This window comes from Phyllobates terribilis, unplaced genomic scaffold (assembly GCF_046119375.1).
Source record: "Phyllobates terribilis strain yellow unplaced genomic scaffold, ASM4611937v1 Scaffold_3__8_contigs__length_932513732, whole genome shotgun sequence".
In the NCBI taxonomy this organism is placed as follows: domain Eukaryota; kingdom Metazoa; phylum Chordata; class Amphibia; order Anura; family Dendrobatidae; genus Phyllobates; species Phyllobates terribilis.
Genome location: NW_027362763.1, coordinates 53468633 through 53496372, shown reverse-complemented (window position 1 = coordinate 53496372; position 27740 = coordinate 53468633). Strand labels below are relative to the sequence as shown.

The 27740-nt window shown below is 45.6% G+C and overlaps 1 protein-coding gene across 4 annotated transcripts in view; it reads left to right on the top strand.

The window, feature by feature from the left end:
* LOC141257918 (uncharacterized) overlaps positions 1 to 27740 on the top strand; it is a 160457-nt gene that overhangs the window by 72598 nt on the left and 60119 nt on the right. For 3 of the 4 annotated variants that reach the window (XM_073672926.1, XM_073672927.1, XM_073672925.1), the window contains one exon: positions 1872 to 3944. The exons of the other annotated variant lie outside the window; for it this stretch is intronic. In XM_073672926.1, the coding sequence (XP_073529027.1) occupies positions 1898 to 2902 (1005 nt within the window). In that variant the 5' untranslated portion in view covers positions 1872 to 1897 and the 3' untranslated portion in view covers positions 2903 to 3944. Of the gene's footprint in view, positions 1 to 1871; positions 3945 to 27740 lie in introns of those variants that run through there. 4 annotated transcript variants of the gene reach the window in all.

Here is a 27740-nt window from a genome sequence, read left to right as displayed (position 1 = left end):
TACCATAGAATCTGTAAAAAAAATAATAAAATAAAAACTATACATTATACTTACCTTCTGATGGCCCCCGGTCTCCTGTACGATGCGTCCTGGCTCCACGGCGGCTCGCGATGGTCTAAAAGGACCTGCCATGACGTCATTTAGTCATGTGACGGGTCACGTGACCGCTGACTTCGGTGGTCCTGTGACCTGTCACATGACTAAATGACGTCATGGAAGGTCCTTTTAGACCATTGCGAGACACCGGGAAGACCTGTCGTATCGGAAAAGGAGACCGGGGGCCATCAGAAGGTGAGTATAATGTATATTTTTTACCATTTTTATTCTTTTTTTTAACTGTTAACTTGGTCACACTATATAAATCCATACCGGTTGCATTATATAGTGTGACCAAGTTGTCAAGCACTTTCCAAGTGATGCTAAAATCGCTTGTCAACCCGCATGCGGAAATGCAAGTGAAGAACGCTTCACATCCGCATGTACAATCCGCATGTACAATCCGCATGGACAATCCGCATGTACGATCCGCATGTACGATCCGCATGTACAATCCGCATGTACAATCCGCATGCACAATCCGCATGCACAATCCGCATGTACAATCCGCATGTACAATCCGCATGTACAATCCGCATGTACAATCCGCATGCACAATCCGCATGCACAATCCGCATGTACAATCCGCATGTACAATCCGCATGGTTTTTTTCTGCCAGGGAGATGCAGAAACGCTCAGGAAAAATCTGCATCGTGGGCACATAGCCTTACAGTGTACAATGTGCAGAATAAATGACCTGGCGATTACGGTAGATTCTCCAGATCAATACGATTAGGGCAATAACAAACATAAAGTTTTTTTTTTAAAATTTTAGTACATTTAAAAAATGAAAATTGGATTGTGTCACCATATTATAAGAGTAGTAACTTCAATAAAATTGTGTAGGGATTTTTTTTTATTTTTAATTAATTAATTAATTTTGTATGCCGAGCCGTAAACTTTATCAGTACCATGTTGGATTAAATATTACGTTTTAATCGCTTTTTTTTTTCCATTTTTTGTGTGTAACGAAATAACAGAAAAAGCACAATTCAGGTGTGTAGATTTTTGTCTCTTTAGTTTACGTTCCCACTATGAGCTTTTGGTGAGTTTTCGATGTTGCAGATTTGCAGTAGGAGCAAATAGGTTACGTGCGTTTTTTTGCATAAAAAAACTCAGCAAAAACTGATCATGGGAACGGAGCCTTACAGTATTTAACTATTTTTAAAATATTTTTTTGCAGATTGGACTTTTGTGGAAGATACTGAATATCATTTTTTCATATTTTTTTTTAATTTCCTTATTTTAGGACTGTGAAAAAGGGGGCAGGGTGTTAATTTTTTTTTTTAAAACTACCATTCAATTAATTTTTTTTAGTCTCTGTTGGGGAATTAAAACATCAAAATAACGAGTAACAATAACGATCTTCTATGAAGTCCAGGCTTGACGGGAGCACAAAGAGGGCAGCGACTGGGACCCGAATGTTGGTGCGCGCACATTTAAATGCTATTGTCATAGATCGACAGGTTCTTAGAGTTGGGTGCTGGCTGTATAACACAGCTGGCAGCCACTACGTGTGGAACGGTCTCAGCTCCTGAGCCTGTACCTGTATGTCCTACTACCGGGAGGGAGTTAAAGGGGTAATCCCATCATTACAAATCACATGTATTGTATAGATCATAAAAAGTGAGAAATATCTGCAATTTACTTTCTGTTAAAAAAAATAATCCAGTAAAGAGTTGTTGACATTTTTCTTCCATAGTTATGGCGCCACCTGGTGTTTAGGTGTATAGCAGTGTGCACATCCATCTAATGAAGCTTTCTTCCCTTCTAGCTATTCAAGGAGGACTGAGACGTCTCATGATCGGTGGAGGACTGAGACGTCTCATGATCGGTGGAGGACTGAGACGTCTCATGATCGGTGGAGGACTGAGACGTCTCATGATCGGTGGAGGACCGAGACGTCTCATGATCGGTGGAGGACCGAGACGTCTCATGATCGGTGGAGGACCGAGACGTCTCATGATCGGTGGAGGACCGAGACGTCTCATGATCGGTGGAGGACCGAGACGTCTCATGATCGGTGGAGGACCGAGACGTCTCATGATCGGTGGAGGACCGAGACGTCTCATGATCGGTGGAGGACCGAGACGTCTCATGATCGGTGGAAGACCGAGACGTCTCATGATCGGTGGAGGACCGAGACGTCTCATGATCGGTGGAGGACTGAGACGTCTCATGATCGGTGGAGGACTGAGACGTCTCATGATCGGTGGAAGACCGAGACGTCTCATGATCGGTGGAGGACCGAGACGTCTCATGATCGGTGGAGGACTGAGACGTCTCATGATCGGTGGAGGACTGAAACGTCTCATGATCGGTGGAGGACCCAGCATTTATCCAATGTGTCTGGTATTGCAGCTCAGCTCTATCGAACTTTATGAGGATGTGCTGCAGTACCATATACCACCTGTGGACAGGTGTGGCACTGTTGTTTGGGCACTTAATCATGGAATTCCTCTTAAAATTAACCGTTTTATCCAGATAAAAGGTTATAGCTGGAATTACCTTCAACAGGCAATTAAAGAGGCGCAGAATGTTGTCCTCACCTTGACGAGGAGCGGTCTCCATAGACTGTGCGGGGACATCACAATGGAATATGTCACTCTTCATTTCCAATGGCAGATCTGTAATTACAGCATCTACTTATCAAAGGGAATGATTCATATCTCAGACACCCCAGAGAGCCCAGAAGTGTCGCTTACATCCAGTCCGGTCCCGGCTCCAGGTCTTTGCGGGGCTCTTGGGCGGCAGAATCCCAGTGGTCTCCTCTTCATTCGCCTTCCAAGAGCTAGAACTTTTTGATTTTTTTTTTCACTTTAGCTTGCTAGAGTTGAACTCTGGTACGACTTTAGTTTTTATTTCTTTCTACCTTTTGGGTTTCCCAAAATCTTTCTGATCACTTTTTAATCTAGTTTTTTTTTGCAGGTAAATTTAGATTTTTTTTTTTTTTCATTTTTTTTCTTTTTGCCATTCACTGAATTTGATAAATATTATAATATCTTAATAATTCAGACAGTTGCAATATAAAATATGTTAATTTGATTGCTTTTTAGACTTTATTTGCATTCCGACAAAAGAAATTGATTTGTACTTTTAGGCTATGTTCACACATCATCTTTTTTTTTTTTTTTTGCATCAATTTTCTACAGCAAAACCTGATCTTCAAGGGCATTTTGTTCAGGATTTTTCTTGCAATTTTGGTGCTTTTTTGATACATTTGTTTTGTTGCGTTTTTTTCAGCATTTTTTTTCACTGTGCTTTTGTCTCTTTTTATGCATGTACATAAAGTTCTGTGAAAAAAAGAACCCCATTCTATTTTGGCATCAAAAACACTGAAAAAACGCTGAAACAAATTTTGGTGTGTTTTTCATGTGTTTTTTCAGTGTTTTTTTTCACCACCCATTACTTCCTATGGGTGAAAAAATGCTGAAAGAAGTGACCTGCTCTATTTTCCAAAAAACCATGCAAAGCACATAATCCTGAACAAAAAAAAAAACCATGATGTGTGAGCAGAGAATTCTTTTTTTTTCATGGACTTTGTTGGTAATGCAAAAGGCAGCTGAAAATTTGCATAAACTGCATCAAAAAACGCTGAAAAAAACATGCTGTGTGAACATAGCCTGATATGTTGTTGTTGGTGTTTTATGTATTTTTGTTGTTTTTTTATGTTGTTGTTATGTTGTTTTTAAATATATATATATTTTTTTAAATTATCCATTCCCTATGACTATGAAGCCCAGCCACAAACTGCGCTTCATGCAGGTGCATTCTAATTTACTGAGATAATGACTTTTGTGTTGTCATTGGCTGTAAGGCATAATCATCAACATTAACAGAAATAAACACGTGAAATAGATCACTCTGTGTGTAATGACTCTATATAATAGATCCCTCTGTGTGTAATGACTCTATATAATAGATCCCTCTGTGTGTAATGACTCTATATAATAGATCACTCTGTGTGTAATGACTATATAATAGATCCCTCTGTGTGTAATGACTCTATATAATAGACCCCTCTGTGTGTAATGACTCTATATAATAGATCACTCTGTGTGTAATGACTCTATATAATAGATCCCTCTGTGTGTAATGACTCTATATAATAGATCCCTTTGTGTGTAATGACTCTATATAATAGATCCCTCTGTGTGTAATGACTCTATATAATAGATCCCTCTGTGTGTAATGACTCTATATAATAGATCCCTCTGTGTGTAATGACTCTATATAATAGATCCCTTTGTGTGTAATGACTCTATATAATAGATCCCTCTGTGTGTAATGACTCTATATAATAGATCCCTTTGTGTGTAATGACTCTATATAATAGATCCCTCTGCGTGTAATGACTCTATATAATAGATCCCTCTGTGTGTAATGACTCTATATAATAGATCCCTCTGTGTGTAATGACTCTATATAATAGATCCCTCTGTGTGTAATGACTCTATATAATAGATCCCTCTGTGTGTAATGACTCTATATAATAGATCACTCTGTGTGTAATGACTCTGTAGTGCCGGCGTCCCTGCCCTCTGCTAGGCAGGGACGCTGTTCCCCTCACCGCTCTGCTCCGTGCCCGGCGTCCCTCTCCCGCTCTGCTGGCAGCGCGCGCTCCTTCCCGGCCACTGTGCTTAGGGCGCGCGCGCGCGCCCTCCCTCCCTCTTAAAGGGGCCGCGCGCGCCGTCCTAAGGAGTCCCCGGCCAATGGCCGGAGGACTTTACCGTATATAAGGCACCTCCTCCAAAATGGAGGTGCCCGAGCAATGTTGTTTGCACCTGTGTCTCACCTGTGCTTCAGCCCTCAGGTCCCGTTGCCAGTTACCTGCCAGTTACCTGCCAGATTCCTGCCTGATTACTTGATACCTGCCAGCTTGTCTGAGGTCCGACGGTCTGCCTTACTAATCCTGTCAGTCTGTCTAAGGACCAGCCTGCCCGCTCACCTGGGAGCGCACATCAGCTACCTGCCTGCCTGCCTGAGGTCCGACGGTCTGCCTTCCAACTCCTGTCAGTCTGTCTATGGACCAGCTTGCCCGCTCACCTGGGAGCGCACATCTGCTATCTGCCTGCTAGCCTACCTGGAGGCTCCGCCGTCACGTGCTGTGACCACCTGCCTGTCCAGTGACTCCTGCCCGCTCACCTGGGAGCGCTCTTCTGCTACCTGTCTGTTTGCCTACCCGGAGGCTCTGCCGTCACGTGCTGTGACCACCCGCCTGTCCAGAGACTTCTGCCCGCTCACCTGGGAGCGCTCATCTGTCGCCTGTCCGCTGGTCTTCCTGGAGGCTCCGCCGTCACTTGCTGTGACCACCCGATCATCCAGAGACACTCGCCTGCTCACCTGGGAGCTCACGTCTATCTTCAGCCGCCACAGGTCGTACCAACCCTATACCTAGAGACTGCCCCGGTCACTTGCCGTGACCTCCAGCCCGTTCACTCAGAGACTGTCCCGTTCACTCAGAGACTGTCCCGTTCACTCAGAGACTGTCCCGTTCACCTGCTGAGACTTCCAGCCCGTCTTCCCTGGTCGCCACCCGCTCCCTTACAAGGACCGCCTCCTTGTATAGTAGCTCTGAGGTTCCGCCTCCCAGACCCGTTACAGTTTGCTCGGGCCATGGAACCCGGTGGCACCCAAGCTCCCTCGCTCTCGGACCTGTGTCATGAACTGTCCCGTCAAAGGTCCCAACAGGAGTCCATCCTGGGTCACCTGCGGAATGTCAATACTCGCCTGGACACTCTGACTGCTCCACCAGCAACCTCCGCCAGTGCCATGTCTCGCAATCCGGCAGCTCCGCTGCCCACTAATACCATGGTATCCAACCATGGACCCCGGCTTTCTGCACCTCCTCGCTTCGGAGGCGACTCCGCTCAGGCTTGGGGCTTCATAAATCAGTGCACCCTGCACTTTGAACTTTTGTCCCACCAGTTTAACTCCGACCGAGCCAAAATTGCATTCATCATGTCCCATCTCACCGGGGAGGCCCTGGCCTGGCTAAATCCTCTATGGGAGAGAGGAGACCCCCTGGTGTCCAACTTGCCTGCTTTTCTCACGGCTTTCCGGAAAGTCTTCGACGAGCCCGGACGGAAGACCTCATCCGCATCATCGTTGCTACGCCTCCGTCAGGAAAGTCTCACCGTGGGCCAATATGCCATACGGTTCCGTACCCTTGCCTCGGAGCTGGCCTGGGATAACGACGCTCTGGTTTCCGTCTTCTGGGAGGGTCTGTCCGGCCGTATTAAAGATGAACTTGCCGGTCGGGACATTCCTACCACTCTCGATGACTTAATAACTCTTGCCACCCGGATTGACCTACGGTTCCAGGAGCGTGCCAGAGAGGTCACCCGTGAGAGGAGGTTACCACGTCTAGCTCCTACTTTTCAGAAACCCGTCACTCCTTCTGTCTCTAACCAGGTACACCCTCCTGAGCCTATGCAGGTCGACCAGACCAAGATGGTCAAGACCCGTCAGGACTTACGTCGTGCCGAGGGGACCTGCTTCTACTGTGGCAGTAAGGAGCACCGGATCCGTGCCTGCCCGGAGAGATCGGGAAACGCCTGTGTCTAGGTTCGCTCAGAGAGGTCCACCTAGACAAGAATAAATCCTCTCCATCCCTGCTGTTGTCAGTTTCAATCGTCTACGGGGAGAACCGTTATTTCGAACTAGCCCAACTGGACTCTGGAGCAGCCGGGAATCTTATTTCACAGTCCCTGGTAGAGAAATACCGCATCCCCACCAAACCTCTGGCTGTACCCTTGTCTGTTGCTGCCGTGGATGGGGGGCTCTTACCACGCCCCATCCAACTCATCACCGAATCCATTACTCTCCAGGTGGGAATGCTGCATTCTGAAAGTATCTCCTTCCATGTTCTGCCTGGACTCTCTCACGCCCTCTTGCTAGGCCTACCTTGGCTCCAGAAACATGCACCCGTTCTTGACTGGCAGACCGGAGAAGTCCTTCGCTGGGGACAGGGCTGCCATAAGACCTGTCTGGTTCCCGTTCATCCCGTCCGTCCTTCTCCTACCCCAGCTAATCTACCTGGACTTCCGATTCCTTATTGGTCTTATGCTGATGTCTTTAATAAAAAGGAGGCAGAGACACTACCCCCTCATAGACCATACGACTGTCCTATCGACCTGTTACCTGGTACTTCTCCTCCCCGTGGGCGTATTTATCCATTATCCGCTGCTGAGACCCGGTCGATGTCCGAATATATTGAGGAAAATCTGGCCAGGGGATTCATTCGGAGATCTACCTCCCCGGCGGGAGCAGGCTTCTTTTTCGTCAAAAAGAAGGACGGCTCTCTCCGTCCCTGTATAGACTATAGAGGCCTTAACCAGATCACGGTGAAGAATAAGTACCCCCATCCGCTCATTCCGGAGTTATTTGATCGTCTGAGGGGGGCTAGAATCTTCACCAAACTGGACCTCCGTGGGGCGTACAACCTGGTTCGTATCCGTCAGGGGGATGAATGGAAGACGGCATTCAACACCCGGGACGGCCACTATGAATATCTGGTAATGCCCTTTGGTCTCTGTAACGCTCCTGCCGTCTTTCAAGAGTTGGTCAATGACATCTTCCGGGACCTTCTCTACTCCTGCGTAGTGGTGTACCTGGACGACATCTTGGTCTTCTCTCCGGATCTCCAGACTCACCGGAGGGACGTTCGTCAGGTCCTGCTCAGGCTCAGGCAGAACCATCTCTACGCTAAATATGAGAAGTGCCTCTTTGAGCAGACCTCGCTTCCGTTTCTGGGCTACATTATCTCTCAGACCGGCCTACAAATGGATCCTGAGAAACTGTCTGCCATCGAGAAATGGCCCCGACCAGAGGGGTTGAAGGCTATTCAACGGTTCCTGGGCTTCGCCAACTATTACTGCCTCTTCATCCCGCACTTCTCTTCCCGGACTGCCCCAATTTCCGCACTCACCCGTAAGGGTACTAATCCCAAAGAGTGGCCGCCCGAAGCAGAGGAGGCCTTTCTTTCCCTAAAACAGGCCTTCTCTTCTGCCCCGGTGCTGCATCGCCCGGACGGCAACAAGCAGTTCTTCCTGGAAGTTGACGCCTCCTCCTCTGGAGCCGGAGCGGTACTTACTCAAAAATCATCTTCCGGGAGAATGGTAACTTGTGGCTTCTTCTCCAAACTCTTCTCCTCTTCTGAGCGCAACTATTCCATAGGAGACCGAGAGTTATTGGCCATCAAACTGGCGTTGGAGGAGTGGCGTTACCTACTCGAGGGGGCTCTTCATCCGGTAATAATTTACACTGACCACAAGAACTTGGCTTACCTCCAGCATGCCCAGAGACTTAACCCGCGCCAAGCCCGGTGGTCCTTGTTTTTTGCTCGTTTTGATTTTGTTCTTCATTTTTGCCCGGCTGACAAAAACGTCAAAGCAGACGCCTTGTCCCGATCCTTTCTGGTGTCCGATCTCGAGGAAGAACCTAAACATATCATCGATCCCGCCAGAGTAATGCAGGTGGCTCCCGTGAGTCTAAATCGTCTCCCTCCCGGTAAGACGTTTGTTTCAGTACCTGATCGGGAGAAGATCCTACACTGGGGCCATTCGTCTAAACTAGCTGGCCACGCCGGTCAGAAAAAGACCCTCCAGCTTATTGCCCGGCACTATTGGTGGCCTACCCTGCACAAGGACATAATAGACTTTGTTTCTGCCTGTGTGTCCTGCGCCCGCAACAAAGTCCCGAGACATCTGCCAGCCGGACGCCTCCTTCCGCTTCCTGTACCTGCTGCCCCCTGGCAGCATATAGCAATGGACTTTATAACTGATCTCCCCGTCTCTGCCGGTTGTACGGTCATTTGGGTGGTCGCTGACCGCTTTTCCAAGATGGCTCACTTTATTCCCCTGCCAGGCCTTCCGTCTGCACCCGAGCTGGCTAAAGACTTTATCCGCCACATCTTCCGTCTTCATGGCCTGCCCCTCCACATCGTGTCGGATCGTGGGGTACAGTTCACCTCACGTTTCTGGAGAGCCACTTGTAAACTACTAGACGTCACCCTGGACTTCTCTTCCGCTTACCACCCACAGTCCAATGGTCAAGTGGAGCGGATCAATCAGAACCTGACCAGTTACCTCCGGCACTTCGTTAATGCCCACCATTCTGACTGGGTGGATCTCCTACCATGGGCCGAGTTCTCTTATAATAATCACGAGAGCGAATCCTCCTCCAAATCCCCGTTTTTTGTAGTCTTTGGTCAGCATCCTCGGATTCCTTTTCCTGTCTCCACCTCTGTGGACAACCCGGCTGCGGAATCTCTCGTTAGCAAATTTTCCTCCATATGGGAGAGTACCCGGTCCGCACTCCTTCTGTCATCCGAGCGTATGAAAAGACACGCTGACAAAAAACGCCTGGATCCTCCACAATTTCGTCCAGGAGATAAAGTCTGGCTCTCATCTAAATATGTTCGACTCAAGATACCTTCTTACAAGTTAGGGCCTCGGTTCATCGGCCCTCTGGAGGTCATCAGTCAGATCAACCCGGTGGCCTATAAATTGAAACTCCCGGCCAACTTACGGATCCCCAACTCCTTCCATGTATCTCTCCTCAAACCCGTGGTGCTTAACTCTTTTTCCAAGTCTACAGGTACGCCTCCTGCTCCGGTTTCTGCTGAGGACGAGTTTGAGGTAGAGAACATTCTTGCCACCAAAAGGGTAAGAGGAAAGACCTTTTTTCTGGTAGATTGGAAGGGGTTTGGTCCTGAGGAGAGAACGTGGGAGCCCCGGGAGAACATCCATGCCCCTCTCATCCTAGCTAAATTTCTATCTGGCCTAAAAAAGGGGGGGCCTAAAGGGGGGGGTACTGTAGTGCCGGCGTCCCTGCCCTCTGCTAGGCAGGGACGCTGTTCCCCTCACCGCTCTGCTCCGTGCCCGGCGTCCCTCTCCCGCTCTGCTGGCAGCGCGCGCTCCTTCCCGGCCACTGTGCTTAGGGCGCGCGCGCGCGCCCTCCCTCCCTCTTAAAGGGGCCGCGCGCGCCGTCCTAAAGAGTCCCCGGCCAATGGCCGGAGGACTTTACCGTATATAAGGCACCTCCTCCAAAATGGAGGTGCCCGAGCAATGTTGTTTGCACCTGTGTCTCACCTGTGCTTCAGCCCTCAGGTCCCGTTGCCAGTTACCTGCCAGATTCCTGCCTGATTACTTGATACCTGCCAGCTTGACTGAGGTCCGACGGTCTGCCTTACTAATCCTGTCAGTCTGTCTATGGACCAGCCTGTCCGCTCAGCTGGGAGCGCACATCAGCTACCTGCCTGAGGTCCGACGGTCTGCCTTCCAACTCCTGTCAGTCTGTCTATGGACCAGCTTGCCCGCTCACCTGGGAGCGCACATCTGCTATCTGCCTGCTAGCCTACCTGGAGGCTCCGCCGTCACGTGCTGTGACCACCCGCCTGTCCAGAGACTTCTGCCCGCTCACCTGGGAGCGCTCATCTGTCGCCTGTCCGCTGGTCTTCCTGGAGGCTCCGCCGTCACTTGCTGTGACCACCCGATCATCCAGAGACTCTCGCCTGCTCACCTGGGAGCTCACGTCTATCTTCAGCCGCCACAGGTCGTAACAACCCTATACCTAGAGACTGCCCCGGTCACTTGCCGTGACCTCCAGCCCGTTCACTCAGAGACTGTCCCGTTCACTCAGAGACTGTCCCGTTCACTCAGAGACTGTCCCGTTCACCTGCTGAGACTTCCAGCCCGTCTTCCCTGGTCGCCACCCGCTCCCTTACAAGGACCGCCTCCTTGTATAGTAGCTCTGAGGTTCCGCCTCCCAGACCCGTTACAGACTCTATATAATAGATCCCTCTGTGTGTAATGACTCTATATAATAGATCCCTCCGTGTGCAATGGCTCTATATAATAGATCCCTCTGTGTGTAATGACTCTATAGAATAGATCACTCTGTGTGTAATGACTCTATATAATAGATCGCTCTGTGTGTAATGACTCTATATAATAGATCCCCCTGTGTGTAATGACTCTATATAATAGATCCACCTGTGTGTAATGACTCTATATAATAGATCCCTCTGTGTGTAATGACTCTATATAATAGATCCCTCTGCGTGTAATGACTCTATATTAGATCCCTCTGTGTGTAATGACTCTATATAATAGATCAGTCTGTGTGTAATGACTCTATATAATAGATCACTCTGTGTGTAATGACTCTATATAATAGATCCCTCTGTGTGTAATGACTCTATATAATAGATCCCCCTGTGTGTAATGACTCTATATAATAGATCACTCTGTGTGTAATGACTCTATATAATAGATCCCTCTGTGTGTAATGACTCTATATAATAGATCCCTCTGCGTGTAATGACTCTATAATAGATCCCTCTGTGTGTAATGACTCTATATAATAGATCAGTCTGTGTGTAATGACTCTATATAATAGATCACTCTGTGTGTAATGACTCTATATAATAGATCCCTCTGTGTGTAATGACTCTATATAATAGATCCCTCCGTGTGTAATGACTCTATATAATAGATCCCTCTGTGTGTAATGACTCTATAGAATAGATCACTCTGTGTGTAATGACTCTATATAATAGATCGCTCTGTGTGTAATGACTCTATATAATAGATCCCTCTGTGTGTAATGACTCTATATAATAGATCCCCCTGTGTGTAATGACTCTATATAATAGATCACTCTGTGTGTAATGACTCTATATAATAGATCCCTCTGTGTGTAATGACTCTATATAATAGATCCCTCTGCGTGTAATGACTCTATAATAGATCCCTCTGTGTGTAATGACTATAATAGATCAGTCTGTGTGTAATGACTCTATATAATAGATCACTCTGTGTGTAATGACTCTATATAATAGATCCCTCTGCGTGTAACGACTCTATATAATAGATCCCTCTGTGTGTAATGACTCTATAATAGATCCCTCTGTGTGTAATGACTCTATATAATAGATCAGTCTGTGTGTAATGACTCTATATAATAGATCACTCTGTGTGTAATGACTCTATATAATAGATTCCTCTGCGTGTAACGACTCTATATAATAGATCAGTCTGTGTGTAATGACTCTATATAATAGATCCCTCTGTGTGTAATGACTCTATATAATAGATCAGTCTGTGTGTAATGACTCTATATAATAGATCCCTCTGCGTGTAACGACTCTATATAATAGATCCCTCTGTGTGTAATGACTCTATATAATAGATCCCTCTGCATGTAATGACTCTATATAATAGATCCCTCTGCGTGTAATGACTCTATATAATAGATCCCTCTGTGTGTAATGACTCTATATAATAGATCCCTCTGTGTGTAATGACTCTATATAATAGATCCCTCTGCGTGTAATGACTCTATATAATAGATCCCTCTGTGTGTAATGACTCTATATAATAGATCCCTCTGTGTGTAATGACTCTATATAACAGATCCCTCTGTGTGTAATGACTCTATATAATAGATCCCTCTGTGTGTAATGACTATATAATAGATCCCTCTGTGTGTAATGACTCTATATAATAGAGCCCTCTGTGTGTAATGACTCTATATAATAGATCCCTCTGTGTGTAATGACTCTATATAATAGATCCCTCTGTGTGTAATGACTCTATATAATAGATCCCCCTGTGTGTAATGACTCTATATAATAGATCACTCTGTGTGTAATGACTCTATATAATAGATCCCTCTGTGTGTAATGACTCTATAATAGATCCCTCTGTGTGTAATGACTCTATATAATAGATCCCTCTGCGTGTAATGACTCTATAATAGATCCCTCTGTGTGTAATGACTCTATATAATAGATCAGTCTGTGTGTAATGACTCTATATAATAGATCACTCTGTGTGTAATGACTCTATATAATAGATTCCTCTGCGTGTAACGACTCTATATAATAGATCAGTCTGTGTGTAATGACTCTATAAAATAGATCCCTCTGTGTGTAATGACTCTATATAATAGATCAGTCTGTGTGTAATGACTCTATATAATAGATCCCTCTGCGTGTAACGACTCTATATAATAGATCCCTCTGTGTGTAATGACTCTATATAATAGATCCCTCTGCGTGTAATGACTCTATATAATAGATCCCTCTGCGTGTAATGACTCTATATAATAGATCCCTCTGTGTGTAATGACTCTATATAATAGATCCCTCTGTGTGTAATGACTCTATATAATAGATCCCTCTGCGTGTAATGACTCTATATAATAGATCCCTCTGTGTGTAATGACTCTATATAATAGATCCCTCTGTGTGTAATGACTCTATATAACAGATCCCTCTGTGTGTAATGACTCTATATAATAGATCCCTCTGTGTGTAATGACTATATAATAGATCCCTCTGTGTGTAATGACTCTATATAATAGAGCCCTCTGTGTGTAATGACTCTATATAATAGATCCCTCTGTGTGTAATGACTCTATATAATAGATCCCTCTGTGTGTAATGACTCTATATAATAGATCCCCCTGTGTGTAATGACTCTATATAATAGATCACTCTGTGTGTAATGACTCTATATAATAGATCCCTCTGTGTGTAATGACTCTATATAATAGATCCCTCTGCGTGTAATGACTCTATAATAGATCCCTCTGTGTGTAATGACTCTATATAATAGATCAGTCTGTGTGTAATGACTCTATATAATAGATCACTCTGTGTGTAATGACTCTATATAATAGATCCCTCTGCGTGTAACGACTCTATATAATAGATCAGTCTGTGTGTAATGACTCTATATAATAGATCCCTCTGTGTGTAATGACTCTATATAATAGATCAGTCTGTGTGTAGTGACTCTATATAATAGATCCCTCTGCGTGTAACGACTCTATATAATAGATCCCTCTGTGTGTAATGACTCTATATAACAGATCCCTCTGTGTGTAATGACTCTATATAATAGATCCCTCTGTGTGTAATGACTATATAATAGATCCCTCTGTGTGTAATGACTCTATATAATAGAGCCCTCTGTGTGTAATGACTCTATATAATAGATCCCTCTGTGTGTAATGACTCTATATAATAGATCCCTCTGTGTGTAATGACTCTATATAATAGATCAGTCTGTGTGTAATGACTCTATATAATAGATCCCTCTGTGTGTAATGACTCTATATAATAGATCCCTCTGTGTGTAATGACTCTATATAATAGATCCCTCTGTGTGTAATGGCTCTATATAATAGATCCCTCTGCGTGTAATGACTCTATATAATAGATCCCTCTGTGTGTAATGGCTCTATATAATAGATCCCTCTGCGTGTAATGACTCTATATAATAGATCCCTCTGTGTGTAATGACTCTATAGAATATAGGAGTTTCACTTATTGAAGAACTGAAATAAATTAACTTTTTGATGATATTCTAATTTAGTGAGATACACCTGTAGGTGCACAGACAGTGCTCGCTTCATACAAGGGTGAGGTTTCGGCTGTGTCATATAGCTGGCACCTCAAACAGCAGTGATCACAGCTAGCTCCAGTCATTGTTGTTTACTTAAATGTTACTATAAATTTCTGTCCATTCCGGCATCCACTGTCCCCCTTCTTTCCCGACACAATTGCAGGGTGCCGATAAGTTGACATTGCCATCATCGCCTTCGACCTCATTCGAGATCATTGTTATTATTATATTTTGAAATACTGAAGTATTGCAGCTTATAGTACAAGTAATCACAAGTTCAAGTCCAGTTGGGAGCCTAAAAAAAATAAATAAAAAACAATAAAAAAAAAGTTATTAAAAATATAAAAAAACTAAGTAAATAATAGAAATTTGAATGACTTGTCTTCCCAATTTGGAAATAATAAATAGAAAATAAATACATATATATATATATATATATATAGATATATATATATCTATATATACAGTGCCTACAAGTAGTATTCAACCCCCTGCAGATTTAGCTGGTTGACACATGCGGAATTAACTTGGCATTGTGACATTTGTACTGTAGATCAGCCTGGAAGTGGGAAATGCACTGCAGCAAATTTTTTTTTTTTTAAAAAGTTAATTCAGAGTGTCATTTATTATTCAACCCCTCAAACCACAAGAATTCTGTTTGGTCCCCCAAAAGTATTAAGAAGTAGTTCAGGCACCAAGAATAATGAGCTTCACATGTGTGGATTAAAGATCTCTTTTGCCAGCCTTTTCTGACTATTTAAGACCCTCCCCAAACTTGTGAACAGCACTCAGACATGGTCAACATGGGAAAGACAAAGGAGCATTCCAAGGCCATCAGAGACAAGATCGTGGAGGGTCACAAGGCTGGCAAGGGGTACAACACCCTTTCCAAGGAGTTGGGCCTACCTGTCTCCACTGTTGGGAGCATCATCCGTAAGTGGAAGGCTTATGGAACTACTGTTAGCCTTCCACGGCCAGGACAGCCTTTGAAAGTGTCCTCCCGTGCCGAGGCCAGGCTTGTCCGAAGAGTCAAGGCTAACCCAAGGACAGCAAGGAAGGAGCTCCGGGAAGATCTCATGGCAGTGGGGACATTGGTTTCAGTCAATACCATAAGTAACGTACTCCACCGCAATGGTCTCCGTTCCAGACGAGCCCGTAAGGTACCTTTACTTTCAAAGCGTCATGTCAAGGCTCGTCTACAGTTTGCTCATGATCACTTGGAGGACTCTGAGACAGACTGGTTCAAGGTTCTATGGTCTGATGAGACCAAGATCGGGATCTTTGGTGCCAACCACACACGTGACTAAGGAGACTGGATGGCACTGCATACGACCCCAAGAATACCATCCCTACAGTCAAGCATGGTGGTGGCAGCATCATGCTGTGGGGCTGTTTCTCTGCCAAGGGGCCTGGCCATCTGGTCCGCATCCATGGGAAGATGGATAGCACGGCCTACCTGGAGATTTTGGCCAAGAACCTCCGCTCCTCCATCAAGGATCTTAAGATGGGTCGTAATTTCATCTTCCAACAAGACAACGACCCAAAGCACACAGCCAAGAAAACCAAGGCCTGGTTCAAGAGGGAAAAAGTCAAGGTGTTGGAGTGGCCTAGTCAGTCTCCTGACCTTAACCCAATTGAAAACTTGTGGAAGGAGCTCAAGAATAAAGTCCACATGAGACACCCAAAGAACCTAGATAACTTGGAGAAGATCTGCATGGAGGAGTGGGCCAAGATAACTCCACAGACCTGTGCCGGCCTGATCAGGTCTTATAAAAGACGATTATTAGCTGTAATTGCAAACAAGGGTTATTCCACAAAATATTAAACATAGGGGTTGTATAATAATTGACCCACACTTTTATGTTTAAAATTTAATAAAATTCAACTGAGCAACATAACTTTTTGGTTTGTAAGATTTATGCTTCTGTTCATAAATTCTACTCTCGAATGCAGTTTGAAGGCTCTAACTTATTTGCATCTTATCAAACCAGCTAAATCTGCAGGGGGTTGAATACTACTTGTAGGCACTGTATATATATATATACATATATATATATATATATATATATATATATATATACAGGGTGGTCCAAAAGTAGGTGGACAGAAAGTGTAATAAGGTTATAAAGGGGGAGATTTATCAAACATGGGGTAAAGTGAAACTGGCTCAGTTGCCCTTGGCAACCAATCAGATTCCACTTTTCATTCCTCATAGGCTCTTTGGAAAATGAAAGGTGGAATCTGATTGGTTGCTAAGGGCAACTAAGCCAGTTTCACAGATCTAGTTTTCACAGATAGATCTCCCCCAAATCTGTTTTCTTTTCAGATAATTCAGATAACACATAATGGCAAATAATTTAAATACAGATCAAAGAAAATGGATTTTAACAGAGTATTGGAAATCTCAAAATGCTGAAACCGTTAGAGCAAATTGTGTTGAAACATTTGGTGCTCAAGCGCCAAAGAGACAAACCATTTATCGCATTCGTGACAAATTCAATGCCACTGGCTCAATCCTTAATGCTCCAAAAACTGGTCGACCCAAAACAGTCTGTACAGAAGAGAAGAAACAACTTGTTGCTGAAACATTTGTTCAGAGTCCAAAAAAGTCCACGAGAAGAGCCTCTTTGGAATTGGGAATTTCACAAGTTTCTATCATGCGAATCCTGAAATCTATTGGGTGGAAGCTGATCGTCCACGTCTAATTCATGGTTTATTGGAGGACGATCCAGACAGGCGGCTGCAATTTAGTGAGATTATGCTTAACGAAATTGAAGAAAATCCAGTAATTTTAGATAACATTATGTGGAGTGATGAAGCTTCTTTCCAATTCTCCGGCCATATTAACAGACATAATTGTATTTACTGGTATAATGAGAACATGCACTTAACATTAGAGCAACAACTAAATGAGCCTGGTGTCAATGTTTGGGGTATTTCAAGTTTTGGTGTCTTAGGACCAATATTTTTTGATGGAAGAGTCACAGGAGATAAGTATCTCGAAATTCTAATGAATCAAGTTGTTCCCCAGTTACAGCAACAGCCTAATTCACATGACCTTTATTTCCAACAAGATGGGGCCCCTCCACATTATTCAAGAGTGGTCCGCGAGGATCTCGATGAAACATTTCCTAATAAATGGATTGGCCGAAGAGGCCCACTTGATTGGCCGGCACGTTCACCAGACTTGACCCCAATGGATTTTTTCTTTTGGGGAGTACTCAAGAACAAAGTTTATAGTCGAAAACCAAAAAGTGTCAGTGATTTGAAAAATTACATAAGAGATGCATTTCAAGAAATTAAGAGACTTGTGCAAAAAAGTTTGTCGAAGCGTAAGAGGCGACTTCAAAGCTGTGCAAATTGTAATGGAAAACAGTGTGAGCACCTGCGCTGATAAAATTTAAGGGCTTTTATATTATTGTTCAGAATAAAATTTAATTGTCAATGTTCTACTTGAGTTAGTAAATATAATTTTATATATACCGTATTTTTCAGACCATAAGACACACTTTTTTCCTCCAAAAGTTTGGAGGAAAATAGGGGGTGCGTCTTATGGTCCGAATGTTGGGGGGGGGGGGTGTATATATATGTGTGGTGTGGGGGGAGCAGTATCGGTGGAGGAGCGGGGCACAGGAGACAGCAGCCGCCTGCTGCAGCCCACACTGTCCCCGCTGCTAAAGAAAATGAATATTCACTGCTCCCCACGCCCATGGGGGGCGTGGGGAGCACTGAATATTCATGCTCCTTAATAGCGGTATACAGTGTAGCCGCGCTGCGGCTGCTGCTGCCGGCTATCTCCTGTGCCCACTCATTAAAGGGCATGAATATTCAACCTCTCTCCACGCCCATGGGCGTGGGAGGGGGTGAATATTCATGCCCTTTAATGAGCGGGCACAGGAGACAGCCGGCAGCATCAGGAGCCGCAGCGCTGCGCTCCGCTGTGTGCCGGCTATGAAGGAGAGTGAAGTCACTGCTCCCCGCACACACAGACTCGGCGTGGGGAGCAGTGACTTCCGGCAGCTGATCTCTCCTTGTGAGCCGCGCATGGCAGTGACATCATTCGCGGCTCACATGGAGAGATCAGTGCAGGCAGACAGGATGCAGCGCTGGAGGAGAGAAGAAAGGTGAGTATGAGTGTTTATGTTTTTTTAATGTGCAGCCTGATGGGGGTTAGGGGGACCATGCATGCCAGGACAGGGATTAGGGGTGCCAAGCATACCAGGACAGGGATTAGGGGTGCCAAGCATACCAGGACAGAGATGATGGGTGCCATGCATACCAGGACAGGGATTAGGGGTGCCATGCATACCAGGACAGGGATTAGGGGTGCCAAGCATACTAGGACAGGGATGAGGAGTGCCATGCATATCAGGACAGGGATGAGGGGTGCCATGCATACCAGGATAGGGATGATGGGTGCCATGCATACCAGGATAGCGATGATGGGTGCCATGCATACCAGGACAGGGATTAGGGGTGCCAAGCATACCAGGACAGGGATGAGGAGTGCCATGCATATCAGGACAGGGATGAGGGGTGCCATGCATACCAGGATAGGGATGATGGGTGCCATGCATACCAGGATAGTGATGATGGGTGCCATGCATACCAGGACAGGGATGAGGGGTGCCATGCATACCAGGACAGGGATGAGGGGTGCCATGCATACCAGGACAGGGATGAGGGGTGCCATGCATACCAGAACAGGGGTTAGGGGTGCCAAGCATACCAGGACAGGGATGAGGGGTGCCATGCATACTAGGACAGGGATGAGGGGTGCCATGCATATCAGGATAGGTATGAGGGGTGCCATGCATACCAGGACAGGGATGAGGGGTGCCATGCATACCAGGATAGGGATGAGGGGTGCCATGCATACCAAGACAGGGATTAGGGGTCCCATGCATACCAGGACAGTGATGAGGGGTGCCATGCATACCAGGACAGGGATGAGGGGTGCCATGCATACCAGGACAGGGATGAGGGGTGTCTGCATATCAGGACAGGGATGAGGGGTGCCATGCATACCAGGACAGGGATAACGGGTGCCATGCATTACCAGGATAGGGATGAGGGGTGCCATGTATACCAGGACATGGATGAGGGGTGCCATGCATACCAGGACAGGGATGAGGGGTGCCATGCATACCAGGATAAGGATGAGGGGTACCATGCATACCAGGATGGAGGGATGCCAGGCATACCAGGATGGGGATGGGGACCACATACAAAAGAAAGGGGGGCGGCATATATACCAGGATGAGGGATATTGTCAGAATTGGGGGACATTACCCCTATACCAGTGTCAGCAGAAGACCCCCTCCCCCTTAAAAGTGCATCATGAACACATTTTTTGCTTAAATTTTTATTTTTTTATTTTCCTCCTCTAAAACCTAGGTGCATCTTATGGTCCGGTGCGTCTTATAGTCCGAAAAATACGGTAAATAAAAATAAATGTTATTATTTTCTGGCCACCTACTTTTGGACCACCCTGCATATATATATACATATTTATATATCCCAAAACCATATATTTAGTATTGTCACTACTGTAAAAGTCCAATATCAAAATATAAAATGAATTAACCTGTAAGGTAATAAAGAATAATAAAGAAATAAGAGAAATTGAAAGGCAAAAAATACCATTTTTCGGTCATCGCACCTTCCTCAAAAATGAAATAAAAAATGATCAAAATGTTATTTTTGTCCCAAAATGGTATCAATAAGAAAGTCAGCTCACCGTACAAAAAAATAAATAAAAAACCCTCACACAGCTCCATTGATGAAGAACAAAAAATAGCGACTTAAACTTTTTTTTTTTTTACAAAGTTCTTTCATTTGTTTTTAACCACTAAAGTATAAAACTAAAGTAGTTTGGTATCACTGTAGTCATACTGAACCGAAGAATCACATTGTTGGGTTATTTCTACCACAAGATGAACGCCCTAAAAAGGAAACACACGACAGAAAAATTTTGATTTTTTTTCACCATTTCAACAAATTTGGAATTTTTTTTCAGTTTTTCAGCACATTATATGGGAAAATTAAAGGGACCGTCCCCCTTCAACAAACTTTTTTACCATAAGGCTCCGTTTTGTGCAAAAAAAACAAACAAACTAACTGAGCTTTATTTAGCCTCCCTGGATCCAGTGCTCGGTCTCCCCTGCTACTACTGTGTGATTGTCTGCAGTGGTGATGTCACATTAACAGCACTGCAGCCAATCATTGAGCTCAGCATCTTGAATCGTCTATGTCGGCAGACCTGCTGAGCTCATCGATTGGCTGCAGTGCTGTTGATGTGACATCACCACTGCAGCTAATCAACAGCACTGGCCCTTTAGGAGAAGCTCAATAGTGGAAAAAGCAGAACTTCCCTTTATTTTTCATTTTTCTCGATAGAGAAAAGTTTCTTCTCCGACCTGAACAGAAAGAGCTGATTGCGATATTGATTTTGGGGTTGTCCTGCTCTCGACTTATTGTGTCTGTTACATTTAAGAATAATTGTTCCTTTTGTGCTCAGAAATATAATTACCTAAACTGGAAAGAGATGTAAAAAAAGGAAAAAAAAAAGTGCCCGTCAGGGGAGCGGATGATGAATGAGAGATCCTTCTGTGGCTCCGCTTTCATTATAAAGCTGGAAATTATGAAAAGTGAAAAGTTTAGACGAAGCTTCATCACTGAGTTTTATGCGCCGGGGATTGAGTAGAATCCGGGGATTTGTAGCCATTGACATGGAAATGAAGTCAACCTCAGTCACGTGTAGATGGTGATCGGAGCTGACAGATATTCCTACAGGACGGATTAGGGAAGAAATTCTCCTCTGATATCAAATAAATAATAAAGGTAATGGTCAAAAGTAATTACAGCTCCTCTGTGCAGCGCACAATGTCTCCAGAGAGCCGGCTTCTTAGTACATAAGTAGCACATATGTCAGGTCCCAGATACTTTACCGCCTTGTTATATATTAAAGGGGTCAATGTCCACTACTTGGACAACCACTTGTCAATTCATATGGGTCATGGTAATAATGGACATCCCCTGTAAAGCAGCAGGGTTTGTTGTACAATCTTCTCATGCTTCCAGTCTGAATAGGAAAGATGAAAAATAGCAAGTGTAGAGTAATTCCGAGATCCTCGACAATCTAAAAACACCAAAATTCCTGTAATATTTATTTATTTATTTATAAGTAATTCAGCCTTGAACATTTAAAGTCAGAAATCTTTTTATGAAGGTAAAAAATTCTAGAAATTATGGCTCCAGTACAGTCATTGTCTACCTCGCTCAGTTGCCGGCTGCTTGCCACCGTTCACCTTTGGAGGTCAGAATCCTCTTGGACTACATCGCTCCTCTCAGCCCCTCTATATACCGTACCATCCCTCAGTACATCGCTCCTCTCAGCCCCTCTATATACCATACTGTCCTGCAGTACATCTCTCCTCTCCGCCCCTCTATATACTGTATCATCCTGCAGTACATTGCTCCACTCAGCCTCTCTATAAACCGTACCATCCTGCAGTACATCACTCCTCTCAGCCCCTTTATATACGGTACCATCTGTAGGACGTAAGTCCTCTCAGCCCCTTTATATACAATACTATCCTGCAGTACATCGCTCCTCTCATCCCCTGTATATATGGTACCATCCTGCAGTACATCGCTCCTCTCAGCCCCTCTCTATACCATACTGTCCTGTAGTACATCTCTCCTCTGTGCCCCTCTATATACTGTACCATCCTGCAGTACATTGCTCCACTCAGCCTCTCTATAAACCGTACCATCCTACAGTACATTGCTTCACTCAGCCTCTCTATAAACCGTACCATCCTGCAGTACATCACTCCTCTCAGCCCCTTTATATATGGTACCATCTGCAGGATGTAAGTCCTCTCAGCCCCTTTATATACAATACTATCCTGCAGTACATTGCTCCTCTCATCCCCTGTATATATGGCTGTGTAGATGTTAAAGATGTTGGTGTGTAGTGCAGGGGGTGATGGCGCAGCAATAATTTCACAGAGACAGTGGGGTGCAGTCTTCAGGGTTTACTCACAGTTCTTTCTTTGCTCCTGGTTACAACTGCAGATTATTACTTCCCACGTCGAGCTGCGTTCACCGGGCAGGGATTCAGCAAACTCCCAGGTGTTTCAAGAGTGCCTGACAGGACCCTGTTCTATATGACCTTCTCAGCCGTCTTTCTGTGCTGGCTCTCACCCTTCTTGCCCTGCGCCTCGCCAAACAATGTCCCAAGCCGGTATCCTCGGATCTTTTTGGGCAACCTGGAGTTCCCTGGATCCTATGTGGTTACCTTTTTGGCGACTTGAGTGCGGATGTGGCAACTGCACCCTGAAAGTACAGAAGCCTCCGGTTTCCAGTTGAACTTTGTAATTCTCACTGATTAGGGGCCGGTCCCCTCTGCGGCCCAATCCCTCCACCGCCTGGCGGATTCGGGCGTACGGGTGGCCTCCATCACTGCCCGTACCGCTGGGATCCCTTTCACGTTCCTGGAGCCTTCCTCCTGCTCCTCTCTCCTTCCTCCTCTCCTTCTCAGTCTTGAGCCTTTCTGCTAGTGTAGCACCCCGAGGGCTCGGCTGCTACAGGGGTATTGCACCTCAAACCAGAGGTGTGATATTCCACTCCCGGGTAAGGATGGAGTGTGGACCAGGACTCGGTAGGCTGCATGCACCACACACACCCCATTTCCGAGGGACAGCTCAACGGTGCTCCCACTAGACAGAAGTGCAGGCACAACAGCATCTGTCCCTGGCTGGAGTGGGGAGGGGGAGGAAAACCCAGTGGTGTAGGAGCAGATAGGGGTGGGTCTCTGGGCATAGGTAGGAGCCCATTGGTTGCTAGTCACCTGGGCTCACACATAGAGGGAGGTATAAAAGGTGGGCACCATCTTAGGACAGTTGGTTCAGTTCAGAGAGGAGTTCAGCCAGGAGGGCTGACAGGGAGCTGTGGCTCAGTCTGGGCCCAGCTCCACGAGGCAGGCCTGGAGAGGAGGCCAGAGCCAGAGGAGAGGAACAGAAACAGCAAGGAACAGGAACAGAAAGGAAACAAGGAACAGCACATTAAGAGAGACCCAGAGACACGATAGAAGAAGGAACCCCATAGGCCCAGGAGATTGTGGGTGACGGGTTAGCAGAACAGGGTACCGGATCCCAAATTGGTGGAGGCGACTAATCCTCAGCCAAAGACTGGCGGTCGTGACTATATCTCGGTGCGACCCCTCACTACACCTACCAGGAAGGCACACCACATAGGGTCAGGGACGCAGAGATCAGTGTGCCCAGAGAAGGCTCGAGGCAGCCGGACAAACGTAGAGTCACTGGTGGGGCACGGCCAGAGAAGGGAAGAGAAGGGAGCCCTGTGCCATGCTCTGGAATTGCCTGGGAGTTGGTCGAGCCCCTTGCCTGGTGGACGCAGCACGGCTTGGGCAGTCACCGCCGGTACCGAGGTGACTAGGACCAGTAAAGAACTGTGAGTAAAGCATTGGAAACTGCAACCACACGTCTCTGTGCTTCTTCGCCGCGCCAGCACCATTAGTACTGGGACGCTCACACCTTCACTCCCATCATTCACATTAGCTGCCCTGAGGCTATACTCCTCCCGTGGGGAGTCATCCCATTCTAAGCTGCACACATAATACCAGCCTCAGCGGTCTGCCCTGCAGCGGCGGTCCCCACTGACCGCAATCCACGGGTGGCGTAGTCGGACAATTAGCATAATACTAAAACTGCCACTGGTTTGACCACCCTGGGCACGGACCGGGTCATCGCCACGGAGACTACAACTCCCAGCGATCCGGCTCCGGGTATTCCCTGCACAACACAGGCTCAGGGGGCGCGTCACTAGGCCCTCCTCTCAAGCAGAGCTCCTGCTCCCCTCAAACTCCACTGACTGACTGGCTTGTCTTTCCAAGATGGTTCCCTTTTTTATACCACTTCTAACAAGTGCTCCCCTGATCTACGTCCTCCACCTACAACCACTACATGGTTCCCTCTACTTTGGTTCCCCCTACTCCAACCAGGGTCAGGGCTCAGCAGGAAGTGCGACGCATCTTGCCCCTCCTGCTGGTCTGGAGTAGTGAGAAACACAGTAGCCCACATATTGAGATTCACACTAAGTTGGTGTGGATGAAATACCACTCACACCCCATATCCGTGTCGCCAACTCGAACAAGATATATGTAAACAGGAGAAGAAACAAGTGTATATATGCAGATCAGAGAACCCCATTTAATCTATAGCCCAAAAGGAAGGGTAATATAGATATATACAAGAAATTACATAAATGTCATAAAACATACAAATATTACACACATATACTCCTAAAAGGAGGGGATGCAATAAGTATTAAATAATAATGACAAGACAGTAGAGGTAAAAAAAAGGGGAAATAAAGCGGGGCAGAAAGAGGTGGTATACATGGACAGTAAACATACCACTAAGTGTGTGGGGATCACGTATACCATAGTCCTGTACAATTAATCAGTTGCCATAGTGCATATCATGTACAGTACACTGGTGACTCACCCCAAATATTGTCACATGTAGAGAGGGGACCACATGAGGGCAGGTGTCTGTCGTGGAGGGCAGCCTCGACGCGCGTTTCTCGGGTGCTTTTTCGAGAGGCGTGCACTTTACAATATATACTTTTTGCCATTTATTAATGGAATTTTATATGAATTACTAATAAATTTTTGTATGCCAATACACTTGTTTCTTCTCCTGTTTACATATGGTCTGGAGCAGTGTAGTGTTGGATGCAGGTGTTAGGGTCCCGGGTAGTACTCTATCCATACCTGAGAATGAGATACCACACCTCTGGGTGAGATGCAATACCTCTGTGGCGACTGAACCCGCAGGGGCGTCACATTTGCATTTGTCACAGCTGTCTAACAGCCGTGACACCTGCAGGCTAGGCGACAATGATTGAAACGCCGAGCACGCCAAAATACTTGGTGGGCAACCCGAGCGTGCTTGCTGAAAGGGTTAATGAGGCATACTCGCTTATCAGTACTCTTCAGTTCCTCTATATACAGCTCTATCCTACAGTACATCGCTCTTCTGCTCCTCTATGTACAGCCTCATCCTGCAGTAAATTGCTCTTTTGCTCTTCTACAGTATATGCAGTCCCATCCTGCAGTACATCGCTCCTTTTGCTGCCTCTATATACTGAAGCACTGAAGCATTCTGCAGTACAGTGCTCCTCTCAGACCCTATATTGTGTATGTAAAAAGTCTACACACCCCTATTAAAATGGCAGGTTTTTGTCAAGTAAAAAAAATCCTACCAAGTAAAATTATTTAGAACTTTTTTCACCTTGAACCCCTCTACAAACTTGGACGTATGAGTACCTCCAAGGTCGTATCCCTGCCCTCCATGCGGGCTCCGGTGCTGAGCCTGCATGCTTTTGGGCACTGGTGCTGAGCCCGCATGTTTTCGGGCACATGACAGCTGATCTGAGCAGCTGATATGTGCCCCTAACAGCCGCGGGTGGAATTGCGATCTACCCACAGCAGTCAAACTCTGACCGCGGCATTTAACATGGTCGCGCCGGAGGCGTTTCACTAATCCCGCCCATCGGTGCCCGTGTCACTTGACCGTGGGTCGCCGATGGGTTGGCATGACAACCTGGGGTCTGCAGGAGACTCTTGCGGTTGTCATTGCCGGGATGCTAAAAGAAAAGAACCTATACATGTTTGGTATTTACAAACTCGTAATGACCTGGAAAATCAGAAGGGCAGGTCAGTTTTAGCATTTAGTGAACATGGTAAAAAAAAAACAAAAAAAAAAACAATTGTGGAATTGCACTTTTTTTGCAATTTCACAGCACTTTGAATTTTTTTTCCCGTTTTTCAGTACACGATATGGTAAAACCAATGGTGTCGTTCAAAAGTACAACTCATCCCGCAAAAAACAAGCCCTCACACAGCCATATTAATTGAAAAATAAAAAGTTATGGCTCTGGGAAGATGGGGAGCAAAAAAAACGAAACCGCAAAAAAGGAAAAATCCAAGGTGGTAAAGGGGTTAATGTCGCCATAATCTGCACAAATCCATTGAAAAATAAATAGAAATATTTTTGGGTGGAAAAAGAAAATAAAAAAATTCAAATAATGAGGTTGCATAAATAAGGCCACGGCCCCACTATCAGTATTTGGTCAGTATTCGGTCAGTAATTTTTCTCAGGAGTGGAAGCCAAAACCAGGTGAGGAACAATCAGAGAAAAGGTAGAATAGAAACAAGTCACCAATTCTGCATTTATCACCCACTCCTGGTTTTGACTCCCACACCTAAGAAAAAATACTGGCCGAATACTGACCAAATACTGATAGTGGGGCCGTGGCCTAAGTCTATAAGTCTAAAAAAGCCGGATTACAGAGCTAAATTGAACCCTTCAAACATCATAACCATATCGTCACACGCCGATTTAAAGAAGCCTATCGGTTTCAAATAACATTAAGGAGAAAGTAATGTATTTTGCGTTCGGATATGATAGAAACCACATTGCTTTCTATTCAAGCTCAGGATAATCATAAATAGACCTCAAGTCGCTTTAAGCCTGCGGCCTACGGAACAGCAGGGCATGCGCCGACGCATGCACAAGACTCCAGAGTCCCGGTGCACTGACATCATGACACCGGGACTCCTGTACGTGCGACAGCACGTTGGTCTGCCCACATTTTACTGGGTGTCTTGCCAAGATCCTGGATTAGGTGAGTATAGGATGTTTTTTATTTTATTTAAAATGTGTGGTTGGACTGTGGGGGCATCGTAAAGTATGGGGGACCCTCATACAATGGGGGGGGCTACTGTGGGAGGCACTTATACAGTGTGGAAGGTAATGCGGGGGTCATTATACAGTGTGGGAGCTAATATGGGGCCATTATACAGTGTGGGAGCTAACATGGGGCCATTATACACATGTGGGAGAATGCGGGGGCTATTATACAGCGTGAGAACTAATGTGTGGCCATTATACAACGTGGGAGCTAATATGGGGCCATTATACAGTGTGGGAGCTAATATGGGGCCATTATACAGTGTGGGAGCTAGTGTGTGGCCATTATACAACGTGGGAGCTAATATGGGGCCATTATACAGTGTGGGAGCTAATATGGGGCCATTATACAGTGTGGGAGCTAATGTGGGGGCCATTATACAGCGTGGGAGCTAATGTGGGGGCCATTATACAGCGTGGGAGCTAATATGGGGCCATTAT